Source organism: Platalea leucorodia, assembly GCF_965183815.1.
Source record: "Platalea leucorodia genome assembly, chromosome: 11".
NCBI lineage: Eukaryota > Metazoa > Chordata > Aves > Pelecaniformes > Threskiornithidae > Platalea > Platalea leucorodia.
In genome coordinates this window covers 22,032,799-22,049,034 of record NC_138833.1, presented here as the reverse complement: position 1 = coordinate 22,049,034, position 16,236 = coordinate 22,032,799, and the positions used below count along the sequence as shown (strand labels likewise).

The following is a 16,236-nucleotide window of genomic DNA, read 5'->3' as shown; positions in this document are numbered from 1 at the left end:
GCAGCCGCCTCACCTTCTCCTGCGCTTCCCCTGACCTTGGCCGCGCAGCTGGGGCTCGCGCTCGGGCACTTACCACATCCCTGCTCGTCCCGGCCCTGCCAGGCAGGCGCTGGCTGTTTCTGTCCCTTTTCGCAGCCGTGTCCTGCTGCTCCTCGGTGTCACCGTCCCGTCGCCCGCATGTGCCCCAGCCTGAGCACCCAGCCCGGCCCCAGCCTGCCTCCATCACTCCCACTTACCCCTCTCCATCTTTGACCGGGGTTTTGCGCTCCTGTGGCTGGCACCGGGGAGATATGGCACCGCAGCCGCAGGCCAGCTCTGGGTGATGCCGGGAGCCATTTGGCTTCCCGCAGCCAGCTCCTGCCCCCGGCAGAACCTTCCAGTAGATTAGCAAGACAATTTTCCTTACAATTGCTCATCGTGGTAAGAGCTGCAATTATTAATGACCGTTCCAGCTGCCAGAGCGGAGCGGGAGGAGCGGCTCTTCCCCACACCCGCTGCCCCCGAGCCCGTTCCAGCTGGAGGTGCCGGCACGGCCTCGCACCCGTCCTTCGGGACGGCAGCTGCATCGCTCGAGCAAACGCTTGGCTGCTCTACGCCGGAGCGCGCCCGGAGCCGGGGCACGTGGCCCACGCGTGCCCCATGACTTCTCGTCCCCTGCGCAGGACTCGGGGCCAGGGCACAGCGGGGACGGGGGGGACACCGCTGGGGACCCCGCTGCAGGGTGGGACAGCTGCCCCCTTTCCCTTTGCTGGAGCTTTGCCCCCCGGATTAATTACCGCCTCTGTTAGCAGTCCTGCCTGCTACGCAGAGGGATGACATGAGGGGTCCAGCCCGGGCTGACACAGGCGGAGGAGGAGGAATCCGAGGCAAAGATTTCCCCCGGAAAGCTGGAGGGAGCTGAGTCAGGCCCCGGCGGGGAGCGGGGCGAGGGCTGAGTGTGACCTTCCCAGCCAGCCACACCTCGCTCGGCAAAACCGCAGGCCCCAAGACAGCCGGCACTTGCAGAGAAGTGTTTATTAAAGGCACTAAAAGCACCGTGGCTACATCAGCGGCAGCCCGACCGGAGAGTGTGGGTTTGGGAAGAGGCATTTACAGGCCTGGGACAGCAGTGGCAGGCACTCTTTGGTAGGAAGCCGTTCCCAAGCCTTGCGGGAGCCCGCCGGCCGGCCGGCCATCAGCACACGCTGCCAGCCCGCGGCTGGGGCGGGTTTGGCACGCTGCCCTGCTTCCCGGCACGGCCGGGCTGGGGGGTGCTGCCGCACGCCAGCCCCAGGAGAGCAGCTGGGTGGGGGGACACGAGGGACAGACCCCTCCCCGGCACGCAGCCGGGGTAGGAAGCCACCGCCGCAGTTGTAGGGTGGCCGGGGGGTTGCCGCGGGCAGGAGCGGGGCTGGGTCTCCAGCCCCATGCATTAAGCACGCAGCGGGGAAGGTGGGGGAGAGCTTGGCAGGGGGCTGGGGGGCTGGTCCTCACCCCCTCAGGGATGTGCTAGGAGCATCCCTGCCCCGGCGCTGAGCTGCCAGGCAGCCGGGCCCCGGCTGAGCGAGGGAGCAGCCCTGCTGTGCCGGACCCTCCCCAACTCCAGCCTTGGCATGACCGCGGCCACCACGCTGCGTGGCTCGGGGACAGGAGACCCATGCAGCATCCCCTTCCCGGGGCTCCTAGGGCCAGCCAGGGGGCACAGAAGAAGCCACCCAGTTATAAGGGGCTCCGGGCCCAGCACCGAGCTGAGCCAGGAGCTGCCAGGAAAGAGGTAGGAGCAAGGGGAAGGGGTGAGGGCCCAGCCTGGCTCCCTGGGGGCAGCAGGGGAGGGGAGAGGAGCATGCAGGGCCAGGGGCACGCGTGGGCACAGCTGAGCTCCCACCCCTCACACATGGGAGAAAGCGTGGCTCTTGCAGAGCGGCTTGTCCTTCTTGGAGTAGAATGTCTTCCCTTCCAGGTTGGTCTGGCAGATCTGGGGAGGAGAGCGCAGGCGGTCAGGTCAGGGGCGCTGAGCCAGCCCCCGGGTCCCCCCCGCCACGACCCAGGGCTCAGCGCCAGCATCGCACAGATGCCAGGGAGCAGCAAGCTCAGAGCAGGGGCCCGAGCCACCAGCGCAGAGCCAAGAGGGGAAAACCTGGTGGCAGCAGGGACCCCGCGCTGCTGGCGTACCCCACGCAGGGCACGACTGCCGGGGGGAGCCAGGGCCCCCGCCAGCGGCCGGGGAGGGAGGCACGTGGCTTACCGCACAGACAAAGCAAGTGTCGTGCCAGCTGAATCCCAACGCCTCCAGGAACCGGTCCCCAGCATCGATCTTGAAGTCGCAGCCACGGCACTTGGTGCCAAACATCTTCTCGTAGTCTGGGAGGAGAGGCAAGAGCTCAGGTCAGCGTTCCCGGGCACTGCAGCCCCTCGTCCCGGGGGAGCAGGGCTGCAGCACAGCCGGGGTGTGTGCTATCCCCCTGGGACAACTCGCTGCCAGCCCCGGGGGGACGATGCCCGAGACACCCGGGCGAGATGCCTGTGCCGTGCAGGGTGGCCCTGGCCACCACCGGGCCGCAGGGAGGAGGCAAACCTCATCTCCCAGGATGCAGCACTCGCCTTTGATGTACATCCTCCGTCATCGCCATGGCAACACGGGGAGCGATGGGATGGCGCTACCCAGCAGCCGGGGAGGACCGGGATGGAGGGCTCAGGGCAGCGGGACGGGGGTCCCTGCCTTCCCCCGTGGCCTGGAGAGAGCCCTGCAGCACAGGGCAGCTCACCCCCCACCCCCGTGGGCCGGTGCTGAGCCCCAACAGCGCCCGGTGCCCCAGGGCCACGCGGGGTGGCACCTGGGGTCCCCGGGTCCTACCTCTCTCGCAGTAGGGCTGTCCCTCCTCCATGTAGAAGGCACGGTTGCGGATGGGAGTTTTGCAGGCAGCGCAGGTGAAGCACTGCACGTGCCAGGTCATCTTCAGCGCATGCATGACCTCCTGGAGGGGGACCGCTGTCAGCCGCGGGCAGGACCCCCCCTGCGCCGCGGGGGACCCCCTCCCAGGGCAGAAAGGGACAGGGGATCCCTGGGGATGGGATCGGGATGGGAAGGGACAGAGCTGGGGACCCGTAGGTGAGGGGGGAGCAGGGACAGGAGGCGTGGGGCAGGCTGAGGGACATTCACCCCGGTGATCTTCTTCTTGCACTTGGCGCAGCTGGGCGCGTAGCGCGTGTCGTAGCACTTGGGGCAGAAGATGGAGCCTTTCTCCTCAAAAAAGCCGCCCTCATCCAGCACCTTCCTGCACTGGCAGCAGGTGAACTCCTCGGGGTGGTAATAATGTCCCAGCGCCACCAGGTAGCGTCCCCTGCAGCAGGACAGAGCCACGTCAGCCACGCCGGGGCCCAGGACGCTGGCGTGGCGGCGGTGGTGGCCAGGGCTCACCTGATGACCTTGTTGCACTTGTAGCAGAGGGGCGTGCGGCCGGGCCCCTCGGGGGCTTGCTGCGCCGCCTGCACGATGGAGCTGCGGTTCTGCATGGGGGTCGGCGTGGCCGGCTGGCTGTGCTTGCTCACCACCGTGCTCGTCTTGTCCGGGGCGTAGCGCTCAGCGAACGAGGGGTCCACGGCCCAGGGCGGGCGGCTGGCAGGGCCGGGGGTGGCGGCAGGGGTCCTGGGGGCTGCACGCACACGCAAGTCTCCAGGATGGTGCTCCTGATCCCTCAGCAGCCCCCTCCCAGTACCCGGGGCTGGGCAAGCAGCATCCCCGGGCAACCCCACCTCTCCCCCCCCGAGCCCAGAGGAAACGTTTTGCTCACCCAGTCCCGGCTCCGTCTTCATTGCTGCTCCTGGGGACGGGTCCGGCACAGAGACCTGGCTACAGAACCGGCAGTTAATCCAGCCTGTCCCACTCGCCCCCTCTGCCCGGCAAGCCTGTGTGTGCAGGCAGGGCCCCCCACCCCAACAAGCAGGCAGGAGCCAGCCAAGCCCCCGTGCCCAGCTGGTAGCTGTTTTGGTACCAAGCTAAGTGCCTTCATCAGCCCTGGTCTCTGGCACCCATCGCGGTGGTCTGGGGAGCGGTGGGAGGCAGCGCAGGCCTGCTGGGGTCCCGCACCCAGCTCTGGGAGGCTCCAGACTGACCAGGGACCCCGGGCACCACACACACCCCGGCTGCCCACTCACATACGACGGTCGCCCCGAGCCTCAGAGGGGCTTGGACCTGACCCGACACAGGGAGCCCCGGGGTCCAGCTCCAGCAGAGACCAGGCAGGCTGCCAGCACTGGGCTTGGGAGCAGGCAGGGAAACCAGGGCCAGAGAGGCACGGCCACCTCGAGAGAGGGGACAGGGCCAGAGGGAGAGCCCGCGGCTCTGTGCCTCTCCAGGGCAAAGACAAGAAGGAGATGGCTACAAAACCAGAAGCATTTCTTTGTGAGAGAGCACACCGGGCAGAGCTGGGACCCAACGGTCACGGAGCCAGGGGAGGAGGCGTCACGGAGAGGCGAAGGCAAAAAAACGGGCACTGTGCACCAGCCCTGCCCGGCTCCACAGGGCAAGGAACGGCGTTGCCCCAGCCCTGGCTCCCTTCCCTGCCGCCACGCAGGGAGAAGTTGGCGACACTCACACAGCTCTGCCCGGCCGCCCCGCAGCCCCACGCCAGGCTGACGGGACATCGCCCCCCAGGTCCAGGCGCAGCCCAAACATCACAACACCCCCAGCAAGGTGCTGCCAGTGCCACCAGCCACCCCCGAGCCACTGTGTCCGGGACACCACGGCGCAGCTCGGCATCCCCAGCTCGGTGCCAGCAATGACCAGCGGGTCCTGCCTGGGACGTGCAGCCCCATAGCTCCTGCTGCCGCCCTGGCGCACGCTCCCCTTACCTGGGCTTTTTAACAAACACATCATCATGATCCTCCACTGAGCGCGGCAGGAGAGAAAGGAGGAGACAGAGTCAGCCTGCGGCAACCGAGGCCCAGGGAAAGGAGGAAGGGAAGGGAAGGAAAGGGAAGGGAAAGGCAGGAAAACCGACCTCTCCTCCCGCCGCCCTCCTGCCCCAACGCACAGCCCTGCCCGGCCGCGGGGCAGAGCACGGCCCCACACCAGCGGCACCACCACGAGCCCACGCACAGCCCCGGGCAGCTCCCGACAGCTCAGCCTCCCTGGAGGAGCCACACAGGGCCAAAACCAAAGCCCCCGTTCCACGACGCAGCCGCTGCCGGGCTCCAGCAGCCCACGCAGAGTCGGGCACCCCCAGGCAGCACCGGGCCCTGCGCGAACTCACTGTCGTCTGTGCCCATCAGCTGGGCCAGTTTGAGGAAGGAGCGGGACTGGGAGGTCCCGGTGCGGGGCTGCCAGTTCTCCGCGTCCTCAATCAGCCGCAGCTTCCCGGGGTCACACACGGGGGTGCCGGGGGGCTCCAGCGCCTGCGGGGGCTGCCTGAGAGGGACAGAGGGCAGGCGCTCAGCCGGCACCACCCATGGACCCTGCTTCGGCACCACGGCACGGAGCAGCGCTCCCAAAGGTGCCCTCACGCACGCCGACCCCCTCAACAGATTTCAGCACTCACCGCTGCTCCCCCGTGTCCCAGACGGACCCACGGGCATCCCTGTGGCATCGGAAAAACGGCGGCACAACAGTCAACGGCTGACCCGTGGCTCAGCCCGTCCCTCCCGCACGCACCCCCAGCCCCACGGAAAAGCCAGCGACACTCACCCAGCTCTGCCCGGCCTCCCCGCAGCCCCGCGCCAGGCTGACGGGACATCACGCCCCACGTCCAGGTGCTGCCCAGCACCTCCCAACACCCCCAGCAAGGTGTTGCCAGTGCCACCAGCCTCCTCCAGTTCCCATTCACTCAAGAAGCAACGGTGCAGGTCAGCCGCCTCAGCTCCGTGCCAGCAGTGCCCAGCGGGTCCTGCCCGGCACACCCAGCATGGGGACACCCCGTTTGGGGACAGCCTGCCTGGCGGGCGGTGCCCGGGCAGGACCCTCCCGAGGTGACGGTCAGAGCAGTGGCTGAGCGCTGGCGGTGCCCGGCGCGGGACGAACGCAGGGTGGGCGCTGCGGCTCCGCCAACAGCTCAGCTCTGGGGAGAGGGAGAGGACAGAGAGGGAACGGCAGGATGGAGGAGGAGGAGAGGAGAGAAAACCAGCAACAGCACAAGGAGCTTCCCGGGAGTCACCGCAAGCAGCGAGGGCGAACCAGCCTGTGGCACTCGCCCAGCTCTGCCCGGCCGCCCTGCAGCCCCTGCCAGGCTCACGGGACATCGCCCCCCAGGTCCAGGCGCTGCCCAGCACCTCCCAGCACCCCTAAGCCCTGTTTTCCCAGTGTCATCTGCCTCCTCCAGTCCCAGTATGCCCGGGTGCAGCTCAGCCTCCCCAGCTCAGTGCCAGCAGTGCCCAGAGGCCTGCCCGGGACATGCAGTCCTACATACAGCTCCTGCTGCCGCCCTGGCGCACGCTCCCCTTACCTGGGCTTTTTAACAAGCTCATCCTCACGATCCTCCACTGAGCGCAGCAGGGGAGAAAGGAGGAGACAGAGTCAGCCTGCGGCAACCGAGGCCCAGGGAAAGGAGGAAGGGAAGGGAAGGAAAGGGAAGGGAAAGGCAGGAAAACCGACCTCTCCTCCCGCCGCCCTCCTGCCCCAACGCACAGCCCTGCCCGGCCGCGGGGCAGAGCACGGCCCCACACCAGCGGCACCACCACGAGCCCACGCACAGCCCCGGGCAGCTCCCGACAGCTCAGCCTCCCTGGAGGAGCCACACAGGGCCAAAACCAAAGCCCCCGTTCCACGACGCAGCCACTGCCGGGCTCCAGCAGCCCACGCAGAGTCGGGCACCCCCAGGCAGCACCGGGCCCTGCGCGAACTCACTGTCGTCTGTGCCCATCAGCTGGGCCAGTTTGAGGAAGGAGCGGGACTGGGAGGTCCCGGTGCGGGGCTGCCAGTTCTCCGCGTCCTCAATCAGCCGCAGCTTCCCGGGGTCACACACGGGGGTGCCGGGGGGCTCCAGCGCCTGCGGGGGCTGCCTGAGAGGGACAGAGGGCAGGCGCTCAGCCGGCACCACCCATGGACCCTGCTTCGGCACCACGGCACGGAGCAGCGCTCCCAAAGGTGCCCTCACGCACGCCGACCCCCTCAACAGATTTCAGCACTCACCGCTGCTCCCCCGTGTCCCAGACGGACCCACGGGCATCCCTGTGGCATCGGAAAAACGGCGGCACAACAGTCAACGGCTGACCCGTGGCTCAGCCCATCCCGCCCGCACGCACCCCCAGCCCCACAGAGGCACGAGCCCCACGAAGATGCCGGCAGCATTCATTCCAGACCAGCCCCGCAGCCGCCTCGCAGCCCCACGGGACATCATGCCCCAGGTCCAGGCACTGCCCAGCACCTCCCAGCACCCCCAGCAAGGTGTTGCCAGTGCCATCAGCTGCCCCTACCCACTGTGTCCGGGACACCTTGCTGCAGCTTGGCCTCCTCAGCTCCGTGCCAGCAGTGCCCAGCGGGTCCTGCCCGGCACACCCAGCATGGGGACACCCCGTTTGGGGACAGCCTGCCTGGCGGGCGGTGCCCGGGCAGGACCCTCCCGAGGTGACGGTCAGAGCAGTGGCTGAGCGCTGGCGGTGCCCGGCGCGGGACGAACGCAGGGTGGGCGCTGCGGCTCCACCAATAACTCGGCTCTGGGGAGAGGGAGAGGACAGAGAGGGAACGGCAGGATGGAGGAGGAGGAGGAGGAGGAGGAGAGAAAAATAACAACAGGGCAAGGAGCTTCCCGGGAGTCACCCCAAGCAGTGAGCGCAAACCAGCCGGGTGGGCTGAGCCCTGGCCAGGCACCCCTGTGTCTCCTGCTGCCGCCCTGGCGCACGCTCCCCTTACCTGGGCTTTTTAACAAGCTCATCCTCACGATCCTCCACTGAGCGCAGCAGGGGAGAAAGGAGGAGACAGAGTCAGTCTGCGGCAACCGAGGCCCAGGGAAAGGAGGAAGGGAAAGGCAGGAAAACCGACCTCTCCTCCCACCGCCCTCCGGCCCCAACGCACAGCCCTGCCCGGTCACGGGGCAGAGCACGGCCCCACCACGAGCCCAGGCACAGCCCCGGGCAGCCTCCACCGGCTCACACCCCAGAGGGGCCACACGGGGCCAAAACCAACGCTCCGGTGCCACGATGCACCACAGCCTTTATCTGGCTCCAGTCGCCCTGGCAAATCTGGGTACCCCCAGGGAGCCAGACAGCGTCGGGCTCTGCGGGAACTCACTGTCGTCTGTGCCCGTCAGCCTGGCCAGTTTGCGGAAGGAGCGGGACTGGGAGGTCCCAGTGCGGGGCTGCCAGTCCTCAGCGTCCTCTATCAGCCGCAACTTCACAGGGTCGCACACTGGGGTGCTGGGGGACTCCAGCGGCTGCAGGGGCTGCCTGCGAGGGACAGAGTCGTCTGTCAAATCTGACAGATCCCCATGGCATCGCCTCCCTGGGGCTGCCCCGCACCTCCCCAGCACAGAACCGCGGCACGCCAGTACCTGAGACGCCGCACGTTGCCTTACTCCCCACACCCCCTACTCCTCCTCTGCATAGGAAGGGCCCAGTAAGGACTGACCGCCATCCCTGGCAGTCTGAGGCTGGCCCCAAGGGCCAGGAGGGGAAAGGACAGGGTAAGAATAAGCCAAGGTAAAAAAATCACCATCAGGAGAGCTGCACGAGCGCCCAGTGAACACCTACAGTGCCCACGGCAGTGCCGCCCGCCTGCCTGGCCCTGGGCACAGGTGCCAGCACAGCCCGGCAGCCCTCGCCCAGCCGAGCCGCGTCTCGGGGAGGAGGGAAGGGACCACACGCGAGGACACTCCAGGGCCCCAGCAGCCGGCAGAGACGGGCAGCGCTCGCCCTTCGGGCTAGGGACAGCTTGCTGCCAGGAGTGACCCACCCACACGGGCAGGGCAGCGCGGGCTGCCTGTCCCCGGCTGGCCCTGCCCCGGAGAACGGGGCACTAGGAGGGAAGAGGCATGCGGGGAGGATAGAGAGAGCAGGCAAAAGGCTTACTGACTTGTCAAGGCTCAGCACCTGTAGGGGAGAGGGAAAGAGAAAGGGAGGAGAGAGAGAAAGAAAAAGGAAGGTGAAATTAGACCCGCAGCACCCGAAAAGTTTCCAGCGCTCGCCTATGGCCTGCACTAGTCCCCCTACCCCTGAGAACGATGCCCAGCTCGCCCAGGGCTGGGAGCACACTGGGACGCAGGGGCAGACACCAACGGACCAGACCGTACCTCCCTCAGCCCCCCCCAAAACAGCCCTGGGTGCCCAGGGCAGCCGGGGCCACGTCCCCCCCCTCCATTGCCCAGTGTCAGGACGCCACGGCAGCTCTCGGCAGGAGGGGCAGGGACCGGCACTGCCGGACACGCGGCAGCCGGGTGGGCAGCCTGCAGAGGCGGGAGCTTCTTCCCTGCGAGCGGGGCGAGGACGGTGCTGCGCAGGGCTTCGCTTTGCCCAGCCCGTCCCGGCAGAACGCCGCCGAGCAGGCACCGGCTGGTGGCCACAACGCAGCCACCGCTTCCCCACCGCCGCAGACGCCAGCGAGCGTCCTGCTACGACCGCCGTGCCGTGCCCCGCAGGACTCCCCACAGGCTGATGCATCCCCGAGAGAGGGACCGGCACGTGCGTGGCTGCGTCCCCCCACGTGTGACAGTCCTGTTGTGCCACCTCAGCACCAGCCATCGGGGGACCCCGGCGCGGGCACTGTCGCCCGCTCCCACCCACGGGTGCCTGGCATGCAAGGCGCAGCAGGGCCGGGCAGCGGGCTCCCCCCGATCCTCGGGGAGCAGGACGGACAGCAACATACCCATTGTGCTGGGGGGTGCAGGCGGGCGCCAGGGGCGCGTACGTCACGGGTTTCGTCACCAGCCCGGGCCGCGGGTTCGGAGGTGAGCCAGCCCCGAAGGGCCGAGCTGTTTTGTTGAGGGCGGTGCTGGGAGCGAAGTTATATTTCAGGGGTTCAGAGCAGGGGAGTGAGTCCTGAGCGAGACAAAACACACAGACACGGGCTCACACGTCAAGCAGCATGCAAGGGGCAGCCCCGGGCCAGGCAGCGCAGCAGGCAACCAGGTAGGAAAGCTGGACAGCACGTGCACCTCGGAGATACCGGGCTCTGCCAGGCTGGCACCTCTCTCCGCAGGGCACCCAGCCCAGCGACGGCAGGTCACAAGCCCGGCCCGAGGGTCGCTGGAGGATTAGTAAGTGCCCCAGACGCTCGCTGCTGCCCGCGGCGGGGCGGTGCATGCACACACGCCGATCGCCACCGTCCTGCAGCACGAAGCTGAATGCGTGCAGGTGGCTTCCATCCAGGAGCCCCCGGTCACCGGCCCCAGCCCTACCTTCCCACGCCAGGGCACTCCCCAGCAGTAGCAAACATGGGGCCCCGAGGCCATGCTGTGGCTGCCCGGCCTCCTCCCCTGCACCCCTGCCCACAGCCGGCACCGGCGGGGGCACAGGCAGGCGGCAGCCAGGGCCCGGACGCCTGCTGGGCAGACCCTGCTCCCTCCGATCCCCTACGGTGCCGGGGGTCAGAGCTGCTCCTCCAGCAAGGAGTTTTCCAGCCCTCCAAACACACCCCAGCCCCCAGAAGCCTGCGGGCCCCAGGAGCAAAGTCCGTTTGTCCATCTCCGCTCAGAGATTCCCCTGCCCTGAGATGAGGCTGAGCTGCCGCTGCAGCGCCGGGAGCGACACGTACCTTCTGCGGCTTCCCCAGGTGGTTCTGGGCTCTGCAAGAGAGGAGAGAGCCGGGCAGGTGCTGGAACCGACCCAGCCACCGCCGGGATGCTGGTACCCCAGGGATGCAGCACCCGCCCAAGGGGAGCCACGGCCGGCTGGCGATACCCCATGGCTCGCAGGTGAGGGCCAGCAGCCAGGCTAAGCCTCATCCAGCCAAGTAGAGCCCTCAGACCCAGCCAGGGGCTGCCAGGCCCCAAGCAAGGAATAGCAATGCCGGGAGATGGCACTGGGCAGAGGGCCCTGGCTCTGCTCCGGCCACACCGGGACCCCAGGTTTGCGGGACCCACAAATCCTACCTGCTCAGGGTGAGGCAGAGCCTGTCCCCACAGGCGCGGATCCTGTTCTGGGCTTCGATGTGCGTCATGGAGCTGGTGCTCTCCCCGTCGATGTACAGCACCCAGTCGCCCACTCCCACGCCGGCCTGGGCCGCCTTCCCGCCCGGCGTCAGCTGCAGGACAGACAGAGGACAGAGTCAGGGAGAGCCGGGCCGGCCGAGCGGCAACGCGGGAGCGGAGGGACGCCCTCGTCCCCACGAGGGCAGGGGTCTGCCAGGACCCGGGCTCCCTCCTGCAAGGGCCAGCCTGGCACAGGACACCACAGAGACCTGACCCAGGGGGTGGCAGGGACCCCCAGATCACCCCGTTTCCCAGCGTATTAGCCCAGAGCAGCCTCTTCCCCTCCGCAGCAGCGGAGGGCTCAGCACCACCCCTGGGCGCTGCCCAGCCCCTGCCCTCTGGCACGGCTGGGGTTCGTGCCAGCACCCCGGGGCCCCGTCCCCGTGACGCCAAACGGCGGAGGTGGCGCTGGCTCAGCCTCGGCAGGAGGCCCGGCCGCCCCTCGGAGCCATCCCCGCGGTCCCGGGGTGGGAAGGGAGCGCAGTGAGTCAGGGCCCGTCGGGCAGCCCACGTCTGGCTGCGAACCACAGGCATTTCCAGCCCTTCGCCTGGGGGCGAGCAGGGGGAGAGGGGAGGCACCCCCGGGCGCTCCCCCCAGCCGCCCATGCTCCCGTCCCGTTCCACTCCTGCTGCCGGCAGGCGCAGACGTTACCTCATCCCCGCAGAGGAGCGGGGAGCCCCCCCGGGGCAGGGAGACACCCGCTCCCACCCACCCCGCTCCCCCAGCCCTCGCCCCACCGGGGCAGCGGGGAGCACGGCCACGGGTTCCCCTGCCCGGCCACGGTACCGGGGATGTGCCTTGCCCCTGGCATGGCTCCACGGCACGGCTCTACGTCAGCCCTGTGCCGGGAAGCAGAGGCTGCCCTCCCCTCCCGCTGGGGATGCACAGCCACAGGCGAGCAGGGCCCCGAGCACCACATGCAGCTCCCAGGCACTGACAGACAGACAGACAGACAGACAAGACGTGGGCAGGCTGCAGCCATTCCTGCTCCTCCAGCATGGAAGAACTCGAGGCGCTTGGACCCAGACCAAGTATTTCCTCAAGTCCTGTTCAACATGAACATAAAAGGAGCGAGCCAGATTCCCAGCGCCGTCAGAGGGCTGAAAAATCCTTGCCGCTGAGCCCCGGCCCCTCCTTGCCCACGCGCAGGGCCCAGCTCGCCCCAGGGCCACGCTCCCCTTCCCCATGCCAGCACCGGCCCTCTACGTGAGGCCAAACCCAGCACCCCAGCTGGATGCGGCCCGGCTCCACCTGCATCCCGCTGCCATCCCCAGCAGGACACGGGTACCCCCTCCGGTGCCCCCACCCGCTCCTCCCACCCGGCACGGGAAGGTGCCCTAGGCGGCAAGTGGCGCCGGCCGGCTCCTGGCCACACTGCTGCAAGCCCCAGCTTGCTGCCCTGGAGGGCTGGGGAAGGCGCGGGGCGGCTGCGTGGGTTTGGAGGCAGGAGCGGGAGCTGGGAGAGGTTTTCACATGGCCGCCCGGGAAGGGGAGAGCGTGGCAGGCTGCGTCACACAGCCGCACCCAGCTTGGCCAGCGCCGCCACGCTCCCCTTCCCCCTCCGCGCCGGCACGCCAGGAAACCCCTTCGGCAGGTGCCAGCTCAGCCGGGAGCCGTGGCAGTGCCAGTCCTCCCGCTTCCCACCCGGCCCCGCTAACCAGGGCTTCCTTCCTCCCCTCTCCGCCCAGCCAGTCCTTTGTTCCCCCTGCCTCCATCGCCGCACCCGGCGCGATGCCCACCGGCCGCCCCCGTCCAGGGCTCGGGCACCCCGGACGGAGTCTCACCCAGCAAGGAGGGGAGCGGGGTGCCTGCACAGGGGCCCAGGCAGCGTCCCCCAGCGCCTGCAGCACCGAGGGTCTCTCCTCTTCCCCGGCTGGCAGATACCGGGATATCCCACGCGGCATCCAGCTCCCCAGACGCCAGCCCTTACCCTGCGGCTCCACCGCAAGCAGCTCAGGACTGCGGTCTCGCAGCCCGCCTCGCCAAGGCACCAGGACCCTGGTAGAGCCCTGTGCCACGAGAAGCATGGGCGCAGAGGACCAGGGGGGCACCTCTTTTGTGCGACCACCGAGCTGAAGCAGCCTCGCAGCTCACCCAGTAACGTCACAGCGATGGACGCAGCCGAGAGCCGAAGCACGGCCCAGCGCTGCTTTCCCCCTGCGCTCCCCGGCGCCGCAGAGCAGGACCCCACCGCAGCCCTCAAATCCGGGGCAGGACCCCTCCTTCCAGCCCACCTTGTTGCCAGCACCTTCGCTGAAGGCCAAGGACGGCAGCATGCTCCAGGCAGGAGCTTTAGGGCTGGGGATGCCCCCGGGGTGCAGAGCAGCGTGGGGTCACCCCTTCCCATCAGACAGGGCCCACCGCCCCGCAGCCCAGCCTCACCAGAGAGCCCCCCCAAAGCTGGCTCCATCCCTTGGGAACATCCTCGCCGCTCCTGCCTGCCCTGCCCAGGACGGCAGCGTCGAGGGCAGCGCTGGCCTGCGCGCACAGCGGGGCTGTTGCTTCACGAGGCCCCTGCCCCGGGCCCTGGGAGGCTCCTCCATCCGACCAGACCCTTTGTTAAGCGCTGGCTCGCAGCCAAGAGAAACATTTTTTAGAGAATAAACTGGCTGAAGCCGTCTCTGCCTGCTCGGCAGCGATCAGCAGGCCCTGGGGCAGCGGCGCTGGTGACTCCAGCCTCAGAGAGTGCCCCTGGGGTCCGTGCTCTGCGCTGGGGTGCCGCGGAGATCCCTGCCCTCTGGGACAGGCGCACGGTGCCGGGCTCGTGCCGGGGGCAGGCCCCCACGCAGCGCCACGAGCAAAGCTGTCCTTCAAGAAGCGGCCTCCGTGCCAGCTGCCCGAGCGAGCGTCAGCGGCACGGGCGATGCAGTCACATTCCAAGGCTTATAAGGCAATTGCATGGCCAGAGCCATGGCCAGCACCCACCCGGGGGACTTGTCCACCCAGGGACAGGGACCTGCACGCACCCAGGGGCCGGACCTGGCCTGGGTGAGCATCACATAGGGAGCAGCTCGCACCTCAGCCACGAGCAGCCGGCAGCACGACGGCTCTTGCTCTCGCTGAAGGAACGGGCTGGTTTTGTGGGGGGAGGCACGTCTCAGTGCAGGCAGCAGTACAGGCAGCAGCAGAGGCTTCTCCCCCTCCCTGCCCATTCCAGGGCCAGCTCAGGTGTGGAGCCGTGCAGTGGGAGGGAGGGCAGAAGGGCACAAGCTGGGTCCTGGGATGCTGATCCCGATGTGGCGGTGCAGAGCGGGAAGCCGATCCCGCAGCTTGGAGACGGTGAGAGCGGCTCCCCTCCCCCTGTGGTGGGCACGGTCCGGAAGGGGCCCCCCCTGCCCCCCGCAGCAGCCAGGATGACTCCGCAGAGGCTGCACAGCGTTGCTCATCTGCGGTCCTCTGCCCGGAACACCCCCATGCCGGACCGCAGCTGATAAGGCTCCGAGGAAGCTATGCAGAGCCAGGCAGGACGCGGCGCTCCTGGGGCCCTGGCTCACCCGCATCCCCCATACGGCTCTGCCTCGGCCACCTGGACGCAGCCGCCACGGCTCCCACACGCAGAAGCAGGGGAAGGATGGGTGTCACCGGTCTCAGCTTCTCTTACCCTGGAGATGGAGAGCGGCATGCTGAAATCCTTCCCTCCCTGCAGCCTGAAGCCCCAGGGCGCCGGCCCATTCAGCATCACCTTGTAGGACTCCATGTCGCCCATCTCTGCAAGGGAAGAGGGTGCGATCCTGGCGTTAGGGTACGCGGGAACAGCGCAGGGGGAGCGGGAGAGGAGGGGGCCCGGCGCCTGGCAGGACGGGGCAGGAGGAGACAGGTCACGTTTCCAGCAGTAACTCCACCCTGACCATCCTATACTGCGGTTAGAGACGCACCCCAAATCTATCAGCATCTCCTCCGGCAGCGTCGGCGCCGAGGGGCCCAGGCTAACGCCGGCTACCGTCGGGGAGCCAGGTACGGCCCCGCCGCCAGCTCCTGCGGGCTCCGCTCTCCCTCTCCCAAACCCGGGACGTGCTCTCCCCTGCAGCACCCCAGAAACTCACGCCGCTGAAAGCCGTTTCGGACGGCGGAGAAGCGGCAGCGGGTACGGAAGGATGGGAAGCAGAAGCGTGAATTCGCAGCAGGAGCTGCGCGACGTCGGCCCAGGCGCCTGGCAGAGCAGCCGGGCTGGCGCTCCGGTAGCCGGCCGAGCAGATGCCGCCTGGGAGCGAGCCCATCTCCGCGCACAAGAGCCGGGGCTTCGGCGGGGAGGGAACCCCGGCGCTCCCGTGCCCGCCCGGGCTGCGCTGACAGCCGTCAGCCGGCCGAGGCTGCGGGCGGACGGGCCACCCCTCGCCTGGAGGGAGCCACCGGGCCCTCCCCAAGCCCCCCGGGCCCTCCGCAAGCCCCCCGGGCCCTCCCCGCTGCCGCTGCCGGGGGGGGACAGGGCCGGCTGCGGGGCCCAGCGCCCTTCCCCACCCCTCGCAGGCTCCCGGCTGGGAGGCGGCGGGGCCGGGGGCCAGCGTGCCCCCGCTCTCCCCGGCCCGGTGCCGGCTATATAAGGCGTGTAAGACGACACCAGCCCGCTCCCCGCTCGGGAAGGGCCGGGGGAAGGCTGCGTGTCAGGCATTCCCGGCGCCCGGCGTTCCCGGCGGCCGCGCAAGCCCCAGCGAGGCGCCGGGAGCCGGGGAGGGGAGGGCAGGGCAGCCCGCCCGCCCCCCGCGGGGCTGGGGGTCCCCCCCGCCCCGGTGCAGAGCCCTCCTGCTCCCCGGGCCGCCTGCCCCACAGGAAAACCCCCGGGCCCCCCTTCCCCATCCCGCCCCACGCCGCCTCCCCTCCCCGGGCTCGGCGACCCCGGCCCTGCTCGCCCCCGACCAACCGCCTCCCCGCAGACCCAGGGCCCCAGCTCTACCCACCCCGCCTCCAGCAGAGGACGGAGACCCCGGCCCTCCCGCTCTCACTCACCCGCGGCCGGCCGGGCCCCCGGCGGAGCGGGGCCGAGCGGGCGGCGCCGCAGCGGAGAGCGGAGCGGAGCGGGCGGCCTCGGGACTCGAACTCGGGCACCGCCCCCGCCCGGCCCGGCCCCGCCTTATATAGGCTCGAGAGAGGGGGGCGGAGCCGGCGGACGGCTCAGCCAATCACCGCGTGCGCCTCGCCGCCGGG

General features: G+C 69.2%; 2 protein-coding genes across 8 annotated transcripts; both read right to left on the bottom strand.

Moving 5' to 3' along the window:
* Positions 1-1,722: 1,722 nt before the first annotated feature.
* On the bottom strand, positions 1,723-16,130 carry LOC309596289 (PDZ and LIM domain protein 7). 7 transcript variants are annotated; one of them, XM_082324295.1, is made up of 13 exons: positions 16,039-16,130; positions 14,696-14,802; positions 10,995-11,146; positions 10,658-10,688; positions 8,977-8,997; positions 5,232-5,373; positions 4,831-4,867; positions 3,771-3,829; positions 3,398-3,632; positions 3,140-3,320; positions 2,834-2,954; positions 2,225-2,340; positions 1,723-1,954 (listed from the first exon to the last, which is right to left on the bottom strand). In XM_082324295.1, the coding sequence occupies exons 2-13, from the start codon at positions 14,798-14,800 to the stop codon at positions 1,868-1,870; spliced, it is 1,287 nt and encodes a 428-aa protein (XP_082180421.1). In that variant the 5' UTR covers positions 14,801-14,802; positions 16,039-16,130; the 3' UTR covers positions 1,723-1,867. The 7 variants fall into 7 exon arrangements, with proteins under 7 accessions (XP_082180421.1, XP_082180416.1, XP_082180417.1 ...); XM_082324290.1 differs by lacking the exons at positions 4,831-4,867; positions 5,232-5,373; positions 8,977-8,997 and adding an exon at positions 9,770-9,942; XM_082324291.1 differs by lacking the exons at positions 4,831-4,867; positions 5,232-5,373; positions 8,977-8,997 and adding an exon at positions 9,770-9,942 and having other exon boundaries at positions 15,990-16,042.
* On the bottom strand, positions 6,418-8,542 carry LOC309596185 (PDZ and LIM domain protein 5-like; the record flags this gene model as incomplete). Its single annotated transcript, XM_082324028.1, has 5 exons — positions 6,418-6,972; positions 7,103-7,141; positions 7,823-7,859; positions 8,201-8,355; positions 8,493-8,542. 5 exons carry the CDS (start codon positions 8,540-8,542, stop codon positions 6,687-6,689), a joined length of 567 nt encoding a protein of 188 aa, XP_082180154.1. The 3' UTR covers positions 6,418-6,686.
* Positions 16,131-16,236: the final 106 nt, after the last annotated feature.